The following is a 15,077-nucleotide window of genomic DNA, read 5'->3' as shown; positions in this document are numbered from 1 at the left end:
CAGAGAAAGAGAGATAGTGCCTCGGGCGTCTGCCCTGTGCAGCCATGCTTTCCAACCTGTGGCTCCAAGGACCTTTTGGCTAGTTACCTAGCTCATAGACCTGCGTGTAAGGGGTCTGGTGACCCAGCCTGGCGTATGAAGGGTTTGTGACCCAGTCTGTGAATGGGCTTGAGGGGTCTGGGAGCTCAAGACCCAGCCCTAGTGCAACAATTGACTCAGTCAGGGCAGGATTACCGGCAGGTAAAAGAGCCCAACAACTAGCATGGTCGTGTTGCTAGACAATTGGCATCATGAACAGGATTAAGAGTGCTACAATTGGCGCTGTTGACAGGATTCCAGACATTACCTGTAGCCTTAGCAGTAGCTTTACAATATGTATCAACAGAGTTCATCCTCACAACCATCACATGAGGTAGCACTGTTATCCTCCCCATTTTACAGAGGTGGCAGCCAAGGCCCAAGATCACACAGGTAGAGGTAAGTGGTAGGATTGGGATGTGAACTGTAAAACCATATGGCCTCAGACTTAGATCTGTTCTTCAGTATACCAGAGGGTTTCCAAGTATATTTTTCTCTTTCTAAGAAGCAGAACCCATTTCCGAAGTAAGATCTTCTGAGGAATCCCACAAAAAAAGGGGAGTGGCTCTGGCTGAAGGGCAGGTGGGCCTGCAGTGCCACGCCTCCTATCGTGGTGGCCCTGCAAGCATCCGCCCTGACAGCAAGTCGAGGCTTGCTTTAGAGCTGGCTCCATCTACATCCTCATCCCTGCCAGTGGCTGCATCCCCCTTATGCTTTGCAATTTAAAAGGAAGGGCTTCCCCTAGAATTTCCCCAGAGGCCTGTAAGGTTTGTTCTCATCTTCGTGTTTGTCTGGGGAGACCCCGCACTGCTGCCTCCATCTCCTTCCTCCTGCACACCCTCTCAGCACAGAGCGTGGACCTCCTCTCATCTTGCCTTGTACAAGCGTGCGTGGCTCCCACGTCCCGGGAGCTGTGTGCTTACATGTCACTCACTCACTCATTCATTCAATTATCCACTTATCCAACTAACCTTCATCGGAAACCAGGAAAACAATGAACCTGCCTCAAATTGCTCACAGCCTAGAGGGAAGTGAGACAGGCAAGTGGCTGTTCTAATCTCATGTAATATGTGCTCACAGGTAGTCCAGATGCCCTGAGAGTGTGGATAGAGGGGGTTTGAGTCTGAAGTATGTCAGTGACGATGGGACAATTTGGGAGAAGTCAGAAGAGGGGATGAGGTGGGATTAGATAAGAGGTTAACAGGTTCCCCACACTGGGCATGAATGTTCCAAGCAAAAGAAAAAGAGAAAAATCATGGCACTTTGGGAATTCCTGGTAGTTTAGGAACAACACATGCTTCTGTGTTGCTTGAACAGAAAGTGGGGCTGGGTGACTGGCTGGGGTACAAGGTGAGGTTGAAGAGAGAGACAGGAACCAGAGCATGAACCCAAAGGACCGTGTGCAAGACTGAAACATTTACATCTTGTCCTATAGTGGATGAGTAGCCAGGAGAGGATTTAGAGAGCCCTTGAGTGATGATCAGACCACAATTATCACATAACGTAATCGTGCCATGAGGTCTGAAGGCTGAAGGCTCATTCTCCACTCCTCCACTATCACAGAAACCAGGAACACTGCAGCGATAGCCTGAACATCTAGGAAGCTTTAGTGAACCAGTTCCCACCCTCTGTGAGCTACGCACACCGTGGCCTGCGCCAGACACTGCGTGCTGGTTAACGAGAGGTGTGCAGGTGGGAGGACAGAGCTGCCCTGGGGGGACGGGGCCCGCCATGTCTCCTCTCGGCTCCTGCAGCTCTGTTTGCCGTCGCCTCTCCTCCTTCCACGTGCTACTAGTGAAATGCAACAGCAGGTCTGGGGCCGAGGTGGAGGCCAATTTAGGAGGTTTGGTGGTGTCCTCTTGGTGAACACTTCAAAGTAGGATTAGACAATAGAAAAACCCAGACCTTTAGCTTCATTGAAAACTGCAGATAACAAGGATAATATCGGCAGGAGGCTCATCTACGTCTAGCACCTTCAGACACACTGTATCACTTGAGCCACACCACCCCCAACTCACACATTAAAGAAACAGGGTCAGTTTGCAAGATCAGGCCAATAAAGGTACATGATGCCCAGTTAAATTTGAATTTCAGATAGATAGCAAATACTGTTAGTATAAGTATGTCCCAAGTGGACAGACATATTATCTGGAACCCAAATTTAGCTGGTTATTCTGTATTTTATCTGGCAATATTGAAATAGGATAGACAAGAGTTTCCATTTGACAAACGGGACATGCTGGACCAGAAAAATAGGAAGTAACAATTCAGACAAATACTTCCCGAGAGGTAACTCGAGAACTACAAGTTACTTCAAAAAGTTTTTGGAAGGATTTGTATTCTTTTTTTATTTTTATTTTTTGGTGGCTTGTTGGTATGGGGATCCAAACCCTTGACCTTAGTGTTATCAGCACCATGCTCTTACCAAGTGTGCTAACCAGCCAGTCCTTATCTTTTAATTCTATTTTTCCATGACCTTTTTGAAATCCCTCACCTTTGTTGAAGACTAATTTAGATGCTTGGACACATGGGCTCTGCTGTCAAGTTTCTCTGTGCAGCAAGAGGGAAAAGTGCAGACATATACAGACTATTACTGTGCAGTGTAATTGACACATCACCTGCTGCCATAGAAAGAACCAGCGGGTGGGATTCGACGGGAGCCCACAGGAAAGACACTTCACGCAGCCTGGGAGTGCAGGGGAGCTTTCTGGAGGAGGGGATGTCAAGCTAGTCTTGACTGACAAGTATGAGTTTACCAGGAGGAGAAAGCTGAGAGTATTGCTGGCAGAGGGCTCGTTACCAGCAGGAGAAGAAAGTTGGAATATTATCAGCAGAGCATGTGCCACATGCCAAGAGGGGGCCTGGAAGATGCAGGTGGAAGGAGAAGGGCTGAAGGGCAGTCAGATGGCCACAGAGGCCTTCCTGTGCCATTGCGCTAGGCCTCATGTCTGCTTCTTTGCTCTTGCCCTCCCAGGTATGGGGCAGAGCCTGTGCGAGAGGCTGCTGTGTGCCTGTGATCAGACGGTGGCCGAGTGCATGGCCTCGGCCTTCTTTAACCAAAGCCTCAAGTCACCAGGGCAACAGGAGTGCCAGGGCAAGCAGCTGTCGTGCGAGGACAGCGTGCGTGCAGGGCCCGCAGCCTCTCCCCTTGGCTCCAGCTCTGAGGAGAACAGCGAGGAGGCTCTGCCCCACTCAGGGGGCCTGAGAAGAGCCAGAAGATTTCTGGGGAGGTCACTTGGTCCCTTGGGGACCAGGCTAAACATGGAAGAAAGATTCCCAGAGAAAATGGCCAGCACACCCTATAGTTCTGCTTCTCCTCTGCCTTAACCTCTTTGGTCCCCAGTCTCCCCTCTGTCCACTGCAGCCTTAGCAGAGGCCCAAAGGGAAGGGAGGCACAAGGCACCGTGCACTTTCTCGGCTCGCACGTGAATGTGCTTTCAGAGAAGGCAGACGACGGGTACTTCTCTACTTCTTGTAGTGCACTGTGGAAACAATAAATATTCCAATCAACGTGTTCTGTTTGTTTTGTTTTTAAGAAGTGTTTAGTTGTAGACACTGTGCATGAGTAGGTTCTAAAGGTGAGATGACAGAGACAATGGGGGAAAAATATCTCAACCTCCTAACTTCCAAAAGCTACTTTTTATTTTACTAAAAAAAAAATAGCAAGGAGTATATTTAATCAATCTCCTGAAACCACCTGTGGGCTACTACTAACCCACCAATAATGTACGCCAAAGACTGAGATGGCAGCTGGTCTGGTATGTGCCCTAAAAATACACTTGACATCCTAGCCATTAAGAGAGTGGCCATGTGCCAAGAGGAATCACTGATCACCCTCTCCTGAGTCCTAGACTTGATTTTTTTAAAAATATGGTTTATCTCAGTGGCTGGAAGTTTGGGGGATGCAAATGCCCACTTTGACAAAGGCAGTTTAATATTATGGTGATTGTGAAAAACTACAATTCCATCCATCCATCCATCCACACACTCATGCTCCCAATAGTTACTGAGATTTCTGTGTATTGGGTGAAAGACAGTGAGCTACAAGAACCCCCCTTAATATTCAATGAGGGCACAAACTCTGGTTCACATCACATCTGTGGTTCTCAAGTCCCATAAATCATGTGTCCTGTAGTGAGATGATACTCAGCTTCTGCCTGCTCCTCCACCAGACAGGAGAGCAGAGCTTCTAAAGAGTTCAGTGCTTGGCTGATTTTTTCATGGCATGAAAATATTCTGAAGTTGGTAACACCTTAAGAAATCAAAAAGCCATGGTGCCACGCCAACAGCTGATACCCTTCCACACCTTTTAGGGAAATAATGTGATGAGAATCTTTTGACAAATCTTTTCAACAATGCAACCTTAATTAACAGCCTCCTATTGGGTTCTCCCAGAAGTGGGCTCTTATACAAGGCCTTGAGGGCAAATAGTTTATTTGGGAGGTGTAAGAAACACTGTGAGGAGAGTGGAGAAACGAGACAGGACAGAAAAGGCAGCCAATTAGGGTGTGTTATCAAGCCACTTACGACTGTGGGTGACTAGAGCACATCCCACCAGAGGACTCTGGGAGCCACAGGAGAACACGCACCCACAGAGATCAACTTCCATCAGCCATTACTCTTGGGAAGGGTGATATTTCCTGCTGCCCTACTGCACAGTGGTGGCAAAGTGGGCTCCAGTGTCCAGAAAAAAAGCCTTTAAGAAACGCAGGTGCTGACAGTTGGCAATCAGCCAACATGCACTAAAACTGCAAGGGCCAGAGCTTGCAGGCCGGCTCCTCCTTCCCTTCAATCAAGCAGAAATGTACTAGGGGTCCACTCCCCATGGCAGTCACTGTGCTAGACCAGCCACACCATGGCGACCATCTGCCTTCGCTACGTCTTCACCTGAGGCGGCTGAATGTTGCTGGAGGAAAAAATGCAACTGAGCTGACCCATTTCACTTAATACCCATGGCCACAAAAACTCAAGCAGATGTTCAACCTTTTCTTAATAAGTTGACTTTTCTGCTCTCCAAGACAATTGTTTTGTATCTCCTCTTCCCTTCTCAAACCTCTCACACTTCCCCCTCACTCTCAGTGGATGACCGTCAAAAACCATGAGTTCTGAGATTTTACCTTATTTTTAACGTAACAAGTTAGTCTGAATTTCATGGATGCTGGCAGAAGACATGAGACTCCTGGTCAGAGACAAAGGACTTTATTACTTACAGCAATAGCAGTAACCTGAGAGTCAGCATTTACGTTGCTTCCCCAAGCCCTGAAGGCAATGAAGAGAGGGCCAGGAGATACCTACACATGCAGCAGTTTTTTATTACACAGGAGAACCCTGGATTTAGGGAACCTGGACAATTTGTACTGGACTGTAAGCCTGCCTGACCTTTATCCCACAAGGAGACATTATCTTTATCACGCAGGACAATAAGTACATCTGCCTTTGACTCTACATTCTGCTCCATATATTACCCCATTTCATCATTCATCCTCTCAAGACTTCTCAAAAAACTGGCTACATACACTCCCTGTCCCCCTTTCTAACAGACACCATCACTTAACAAAAACTGCTCCAGTCAAAGTCCCAAATGATCTCCATGTTGCTTAAACCACTGGTCCCATGCTTGCTCTCATTTTAATCTTCCCGCATTATTCTACAGCTAACCACTTCTTCTTTCTTGAATATTTTTCTCTTATCCACAATGACCACTCACTCCCCTAGTTTTCGTCCTCCTTTTTGGTTACTCATCCTCAGTTACCTTCGCTTATTTCTCCTTCTTTAGCTGCCCTCTAAATGTTGTATACCTTAGGATTCAGTCCTAGACGTTGCTAAAGAAAAATTTTGCCCTAGACACTTGTAAAAATGGCAAGACAGGTTTTATTCAGTACTACTGCAGTGGGAGAGAGACCTCAGTGCAACCTGAGCTCAACTCTGCCTAAACGAATGGCAGGGCCTTTTCTTCCCCCCAATATACAATATTTTAAATTATCATCCCCATGCTGTATATTAGATCTCCAAAACTTTACTGTCTTGTGTGACCGAAACTACATACCCTTCAAGCAACATCACTCCATTCTTTCCTCCTTCCAGCCCTTGGCAGCATCCTACTGTCTGCTGCTATGAGTCTGACTGTTTTATTTTTATTTTTTTCCTTTTTGTCTTTTTCCGTGTCCGGCAACGGATCGCAACCCTCAGTGTCGCCCCCGTACCGGACCGGGACCGGCAACGGGATCGCAACCCTCGGTGTTGCTCCCATGCCTCGCTCAACCAGTGAGCGGGAACCGGTCTGTATGTGGGATCCGAACCCTCGGCGGGAGCACCACCACGCTCCCAAGTGGCGCACTATAGCAGTGCGCCACCGGGCCGGCCCGAGTCTGACTGTTTTAGACTTCATATATAAGATCATGTAGTACCTTTTCTTTCTGTGTCTGGCTTATATCACTCAGCATAATGCCATCCAGCTCCATCAGTGTTGTCATAATTGGCAGGATTTCCTTCTTTTTTAATGCTGAATAATTTTCCATTACATATATATGTGCCACATTTTCTTTATTCTTTCTTCTGTCAAAAGACATTTGTTTCCATATCTTGGCTATTGTGAATAATGCTGCAAAGAACATGGAGTGCTGATATCCCTTTGAGATACTGTTTTAATTCCTTTGTGCATATACTCAGAAGTGAGAGTGCTAAATTACATAGTTCTATTTTTAAATTTTTTTTTTTTTTTTTTTAAAGATGACCGGTAAGGGGATCTTAACCCTTGACTTGGTGTTGTCAGCACCACGCTCACCCAGTGAGCAAACCGGCCATCCCTATATGGGATCCGAACCCATGGCCTTGGTGTTATCAGCACCGCACTCTACCGAGTGAGCCACGGGCCGGCCCCTATTTTTAATTTTTTGAGAAATTTCTATACTGATTTCCAACAGTGTGTAGTAGGGGTCATCTTTCTTTACACCCTTGTCAACACTTTTCTTTTGTCTTTTCAATAACAGCCTTCCTAACAGGTGTAAGGTATGTCTCACTGTGGTTTTGATTTGCATTTCCCTGATGATTAAAGATGTTGAGCAACTTTTCATGGGCATGTTGGCCATCTAAATTTTTTCTTTTGGGAAGTGTCTGTTTAGGTCCCTTGCCTATTTTTTAATTGGGTTATCTGTATTTTTGGTATTGAGTCGTAGGAGTTCCTTACGCATTTTGGATATTAACCCCTTATTGAATATTCGGTTTGCAAATATTTTCTACCATTATAGGTTGCCTTTCACTCTGTTGTTTCCTTTGCTTTGCAGAAGCTTTTTAGTTTGACGTGGTTCCACTTATTTTTGCTTTTGTTGCCTGTGCTTTTGGGATTACACCCAAAAAATTATTGCCAAGACCAATGTCAAGAAGGTTTTCCCCTATGTTTTCTAGTAGTTTTATAGGGTCAAGTGTTGATTAAAATGATCGGAGATGCGAAGGAAGACGCAGCAGACGAGATGCAGGTGAAGAGTGGGGGGCTACTGCTCTCTCAGGCAAGTAGCACCGACCCAGCCGCTGTTACAGCTTTTATTACATTTAGCAAGCTAGTGCATGCAAGATAAGCATTAATGCATAAATTCTGCTATACTAGTCTCAAGAGCAGAAGGCCGTTACCTCCCTTCTGAAGCACTTGGTTATCTATATTGTGTCTCCTGGGAACATCCCAAGAAAGTGTTCTCACGACTTCCAGCGTTGCCAAGGATTGTCTGCAATCCTTGACATTTCTTGGCTAACTCATTTGCGAGTTCACCAAGTGAACATGTCCTTGGGTGCTGTCCACAGAAGTCCATTAACCATTTCCTTCAGTCAAGTTTTATGTTTAAGACTTTAGTACATTTTTAGTTGATTTTTGTGGTTCTATACAAATTTTAGGAGTTCGTTTCTGTAAAAAATGCCATTGGGATTTTGATAATGATTGCACTGAATCTGTAGCTCACTTTGGATCATATGGATATTCTAACAATATTAATTCTTCCAATCCATTTCCATTTGTGTCTTTTTAATTTCCTTTATCAATGTCTTATAATTTTTATTACACAGGTCTTTCATCTCTGTTTAATTCCTAAGTGTTTTATTTTTTGTTGCTAATGTAAACGGGACTTTTTCTTAATTTCCCTTTCAGATAGTTGTTGGCTGCAGTGTACTAAAGGAAAGGTACTGAAGGACATTAAGGGAGTTGGCCTATATGATTAGGCCATCTGGGTTTGTTAATTGGTGCTTATCTGGAGCAGAAACAAACTTCTCATATTTTTAGGACAGTAGGTAGTTTTGCAAATTGGAGCCCAGTGCCCACCAAAATATCTCCCTGGATGTTTGCATATCAAAGGGATGGCTCCCAGGTCCTTGAGGAGACATTTCTGGGAGGTAGAAGATTTATATCTCAATGGAGCAGGGAAAGGATTTATACTGCAATCTTTCTAAAGTAAATGCTCTAAGGAAAAGGAGGCCAAGGGCTTAAACTCAGGTTTTACCTGGTACAAAGACTAAATTCTTTCGGAAGCAGAAGTGAGTTTTCCCAGACAGGAACTTAAGAGAGCTAGGATCATCAGCCTAAGGATGCGGCCTTGAGCTGTTAGAAAGTATGCTAGTGTTTGTTCAAGTGTCTTAATGTGGGGGGTGGGCAAAATCGTTTGTGCTGAGAGTTCCAGTTCTCATAGGGTTGAAGCCTAGTCAAAAAGTGGCTCAGAGGAGCCCAACCAAAGTTTTGCTAAGGAGAAAGCCTTTGTCAGCATTCTCTTCTCTTTCTACAATCTACTGATGACTGCCATATTTATAGCTCAAACTCAGGCCTTTTCCATGACTCCAAACTCATATATCTAGTTACTTGAATCTTCACTTGATAAGTCTTTAGGCATCTGAAGTTAACCTGGCCAAAACAAACACCTTGACTTCTAGCCTAATGCACCCTCTCCCACTATGTATTTGCCTTCCTAACTCTTCCCACCTTGGTGAATGAAACAGCCAATCACTGAACTTGGTCTAGCCTAAAACTTAGGACTCATCCTTGACTTTTCCTTTTATCTTCCCAAACCAATCCATCAATAAACTCTTGATTCTATCTCCCTTGCTCTCCATCTCACCAGCAACATCCAGCTGCTCGGGTGCTAAGCATTAAGTAGGCACACAGTCCTATAGAGTCCCATCTGGGAGAGTGGTGTTTAGACTAGACAGCCTTGGAGACAACTTTCAATGTCAGGTAGTCATGCAGCTTGGAGTAAAGTAGTAATTTGATTTCCACTTATTTTTGTTTCTTATTAATAACTTCTCAAGAACCTCACTCTGGTTGGGTGGCTGGACAAAGGCAGTATCCAGGCATTCCAGATCCCTGGTAATACTATCTTATAGAAGATTATTCTTCTATACTTCCTGTGTGCTGACACAGGACTTCTCTAAAAACAATGGGTGGAACACCTTGAGTCAACAGCTCAGCACTAAAGAACATACAACCCAGAAATGTGGGGGACTTAATGCCTACAGGGCCACCCTTGATCATGAACAAAAGCCAAAGGATAAATGCTTCTCTCACTTTCATCCCCTGGGTGGACAGTTCTAAGATTACTTCATGAGACTCTTTAGAATATCCAGTAGGATGGATGTCCAGGCATCTACAGTGATGGCCAGTTTAAAACTGAATCCTCTTAATTAGCTTTTTCTCCTTCCATTTCACTGCCTGGTCCCTTACTAGGGCTCCCTGGGATCATTCCCAAAGTGATAACTGCACATGGGCTTGTCTCAGGTTCTGCTTCAAGGAAACCTAGGTTAAGGCAGTGCCTTCCTAACAGTCTGCCTCTGACGCAAAGCATAAGTAAAGGCTGAATACAGTAAAACGAAGACGCAAAGTTTGATGCTCCACATTGGCTCTGCTTTTTCATTCATTCAAACTTGGTACTTGAGACCAATAATTTATCAGGTAACATGATCACAGCAAGTTAGGGTTGGAAAGAAAGCATATGAGAGAGAATATCATAGTGTTCATTTTGTACCTAGGGAAACAGATTCAGAAATATGGAATGACTGGCCCAAGACTACAGAGCTGTGACAGCTGCCCAGGTTTCTACATATCAGTATAGTGAATTCAAGGATTATTATTATTAATAAACATTTACTGAATGTTTACTCCATGTCATGTAGGCACAGCACAACACACCTCTTCTAAGTGGTTCACTTATTCCTTATAGCTAAACTCTGAGGGCAGAACCTACTGTTATCATTTTACAGATAAAGAGTTCAGTCACTTGCCTAAGGCCACTCAGCCAGGAAGTGATGGGGTTGAATCTGAACCAGAGAGCCCAAGATCCTCGCTGCTATGCTACAATGCCTAATAAAGGAGGTCCCTGAACTCATTGGGCTAGGATGCACAGCTATCCAAGGAGTAAAATAAGCATAGGGTACTATAGAGCAGCTTTTCTTTCTTTTTTTTGAGAGAGGCTTTATGTAATTTATAGAGCAAGAAGAAGGTAAGGTTGAAAATATAGTCATAAGACTAATGCAGAGATAGCAACTGTGCTTTCATAAGCACACTATGTATGAGCTTTACCTTAGCTATATCTCGTCATGACAAGCAGTTATCATTCTGATATGTCTAATATACATGGGAATAAATCTACTTGGCAACTTGATCTTTACTAAAGCAGCTCATTTTAACTAAAGCAAATATTGAACAAATTTAATTCAATAGATGTAGTAATAGCTATTATAAAAATGTACTTATACACAAGTATTCAATTTTTATTTTATTGCTTACATATGAATTGCACAGTGAATTTTCACATCTCAAAAAAAACTTACTTCATTACATTTAATACATATATGGACTTGAATAAAACAAATTAGTTCTTTTCTCAGACAGGAAAGAAGAGGAACATTTTGAGGAAGGGGAAGTTAATTGCTGGTAAATTGTATTAGTATTATTCTAAAAGATAATGAGTTCATAAATATTAAGGAAATATTTATGTGTGTGCGTGTTTGTATTCAGGTACACTCCAATGACAATTAAACACTATACAAGCAATCACAGACAACACAAGATAGGAGAAACATTTAATTGTTAACTGTTCAGTGTCAAGAAAAAAGAATGATACAAGCAACTGAATACGGCAAAAAGAGAATGATTAACAATTTATTAAGAGTTTTATATATCTACAAAAATATAGCAATACAGTAAACTTCAACAAATCCTAAACTTTCAATATCTGAACTGGCTATAACACAGTATGCACACCCAGTCCCTACAGAATCCCCTGCAGACATGGAAGGGTCAGAGAAAAGATCCATTTCTTGGGAATCCTTGTCAATAAGACCAGGTCAGTAATCCAGGATATACAGAAGTCTATCTACTGTGAATTAAGAACAACAAAATCACAATAAAACAAAAATCAACAGTATAAAATGTCCAAGAGAAATGTGTGATAAACATTAATTGCAATGGTTTTCCTTTACATGCAATACATGCATTTTTTAATCATTGAGAAACATGAAATCTTGTAAAGCAAAGTTTGTTTTGAATGAGTGCAAATGAACATATATATTCTTTTCCTATACTATTAAATTATATATATTTTTCCATACAAAAGCACACAGTGTTAATCTATAAAATGACATCCAAGTGGATGATGATTGTTTTTGCATGTCCCCCTGCTTAGATTTTTAAAAATGCACAGTAAAAATTAATATTCTTTTTTAAAAATACAGAAGGAAAAAAGGAAAATAAAAAAACGATAAAACTTGGCTTATTAACAGGTGACGCATTTTACCCGATCAAGAGGCAAAGTTACAGTGACAGCTGCAATGAGGCCATTTAGTCTTCCAGTGGTCACTCCGAAAGCAAGATCTTGTTGATTTACATCTAATAAACAGCCCAGGATACTTTTGAGTCATTTTATAGGTTTAAATGACTAGACTCTTTTTCAAGATGTTGCACTTTGGCTTAAATATTCAAAAATTTTTGAGTATGCTTGTTTTATTATCATTTCCTTACTTTTTTCTGTTTCTACTAAAGGTGCCCAAATAACCATAAACACAAAGTTAAAACATCCTATTCTTCACTGCAATTTTTCAAACAAAAACAAAAAATTGTTTTTTGAGCTATAGTTTTTGATATGTGTATTGTTTTATGTAAAAAGAAACTGAATCTGAAAAGTTAGTGGAACTATAAACAGGTGATTTTGTAAAACGTCCTAAGAGAATTTTATAAGAATTGCAAAGAAAGTTGTTTATTTTTACGATGTGATAGAATTCACTAAAATGTACATAATTTTACAGGTCTGTGAATGCATGTGAAAGTGCACCTGTGAGTCTGGTAGCTGACTTTAAAAGAAGCTTAAATTGAAAAGCCTTAGCACACTTGATTGCTAAAAGATAGGCACTCTTTTCAAAATGTAATATAACTAACCTTAAACAGAGATGCATACAAGTTATGGTTCAAATCTTACAAATTAAAAGTCCATTTGGGGAGTTCTTAGACTGTGAAGATTTAAAACAATGCACAACATAAAAATGTAAAGTAATGTGCTTTTAATAGAAATAGAAATGTATAAACTCCTCACAGGTGAACTAGTAGCTGTTTTAAATGTCTTTTTTTTTCTATACTAAATATATATTTCATTTAATTAATGGAGCCACAGAAAAATACTACTATAATTTCAAAGCATAGCCTGTAAACTAATACATCGTATGATGTAAAAAAATATTGCACAGTTCGGTACTCCAAGAGTAAGCTCTAAGCCTCTCAAGTAGAATGGTCAAACTCTCAGCAGAAAACACAGTATTACAAGAACTAGACGCTTTAAAGTATGGCGATTTTTAGGGTCATATTCTAGGAATACTATTCAATAGATGTCTTATTACCATAAACAAGTTGAGGAATGCTTATCACATATTATTACAGTAAACAAGTAGAGGGATGCTTATCACAACTTATCTAAAGCATGAGGTTGAAAAGCCACAAAACAGTTTTGCAGCCGCAGGATTAGGAATATATTTGTATGTATTTGCTTTTGCAGATAACCAAAAACAAAAGCAGTTCTATTTCTAAGCAGCTGTGTAGACGTTTAAAAAATACAGCAGACATGTTATATATTTTCAACCCTCTGAAGGCTTATTTTTTAAAAAAAGTACATGTTTATGAAAAGTTTAAAATATACTATTCGGCAATGGAATAATGTGAGACCAATACACATTCAATTTTAAAAGCCATCAGGAACCTATAACAAATTAATATGGCATAAATCTATCTTCCATAGTACCCTAAATCACATATAGCTCCAAACCTTCTAATATGGTATGCCAAGCATTTGGTTAAAGATAAGTCCCATCATTATTATCAAGAAGTATGTTAATATGCATGAAGTAAACCCTGAAAACTTAGCTTGGACTTAATGTTTAGGCCTTAAAATCCTATGCTGAGGTCTTCATGAGCACCTCAGTACACACATAGATCTGGAAACTTCATCTCATAGACTGGGACAGATTGGTATTGGGCATGCCCAGAAGTAACAGTCAGTGTTCCTGATGGACTGGGAGGAGGACTGTAAAAGAAGAACAAGGCATTATCAACATGTATATTTAAAAGCTGCTCATTTCAGAGCATTCTATCTACTACCAGAAAACAGCAAAGTAAGACTACTTAATTGCAGATATCAACATGATGTAGTTGCTGGCCAGCTACAAGGCTATATGGGAAACAGATCACACTGTTTTTAAGCCTAAAACAGACATTTTCCTTTGAATATATGTATATATAATTTTTTATAATGGGATTAAATGCTATTCTTGTGAGCTGCTCTGTTTCATTAACAAAAAAACGTCATTCATATATACTACATTATCTTTTTTGAAGACAGCATGGTATTTCATTACACGGATATATCATAATTGATTGAATCCAGTGAACAAGTACAGGTTCATTTCCATTTTTCATTACTATAAATGATGCTCACAAGTCTATTCTTATACATATATAATTTTATCCTGGCCAATTGTATCCTTGGTTTATAGTCTTATGAGTAGAATTCCTGGATCAAAGTGTATTCACAATTGTGACCTTGGTACATATTTCCAGAATACCAGCAATTTATACTTTCAGCGTTTGAGTGTACCTGTTCTCATATACTGTCATAAATACTGGATACAGTCGATCTTTTTTCATTTTTTAAAAAATCCTTGTCAATCTGGCAGACAAAAGGAAATTCATTCTTATTTTTATTTTCAATTTTCAGGTTACACTAATGATAATTTCTTTGTACTATCCATTTTATGTTCCTTTGAAAATGTAATTTGCCTATTTAAGTCCACTGCTTCTATTCCTAGCCAGACGTTTTCCCCTTACCAATTTGGAAAACCAATTTTTTGTCATATGATAAAAATGTTTTTCTCAAATTATTTTTTTTGCCAAATGCTTAAAAACCTTACATAAATCCATTATTTCCTTATCATTTTTAGTTTTTGAGTTATGCCAAGAAACACTTTCGTCCCAAATGAGGATTACAAAAAGTATTCCTGTAAATTCTAGTATTTCTACGTATTTTTCTAAAGAAAGAGTTAATTTTTCTATCTTGGTAAAAGAAGTGAAGTAAAAATCCTCCCTCCTTCTCTTAGTGGCCAACAGTCGAGCAGTTGTCCAAACAAGATTAACTAAACATTTGCTCTTTTCCTTAAAAATCTGAAATCTTGTCTTTACCATGGATACTTTCTATTTCCAAATTTTCCTCTATTCTACTTATCTGCTGAAACTATAAATCAACTTGAAAGAAACAGCATGTAAATAATATTTAAGCTTTAAATCTGTGAACATGGGGGGTTTACCTCTCCTTTGATTAGGTCTTTAATTTTTCTCAACAATGTTTTGTACTTGTAATAGAGGTCTCACATGCTGTTAAATTTATGGCTAATTATTTTAGTTTTTTCAAAGCTATGTTTTAAAATTTCATTCTGCAATTGTTTGTTGCTAACATGTAGTCATATAATTGAATTTTGAATACTGACCTTGA

At 40.6% G+C, this 15,077-nt stretch overlaps 1 protein-coding gene across 1 annotated transcript in view; it reads left to right on the top strand.

Moving 5' to 3' along the window:
• OC90 (otoconin 90) overlaps positions 1-3,405 on the top strand; it is a 43,763-nt gene extending 40,358 nt beyond the window's left edge. Inside the window, exon 13 of the mRNA XM_008588571.1 lies at positions 3,053-3,405. Within this exon, the coding sequence (XP_008586793.1) occupies positions 3,053-3,405 (353 nt within the window). The remainder of the gene's footprint in view (positions 1-3,052) is intronic.
• The last annotated feature ends 11,672 nt before the right edge of the window (positions 3,406-15,077 follow it).

The sequence above is a fragment of the Galeopterus variegatus genome, unplaced genomic scaffold, assembly GCF_000696425.1.
Source record: "Galeopterus variegatus unplaced genomic scaffold, G_variegatus-3.0.2 Scaffold4901, whole genome shotgun sequence".
Taxonomy (NCBI): Eukaryota; Metazoa; Chordata; class Mammalia; order Dermoptera; family Cynocephalidae; genus Galeopterus; species Galeopterus variegatus.
The sequence above is the reverse complement of the archived record's forward strand: the minus strand, read 5'-3'. Positions and strand labels throughout refer to the sequence as shown.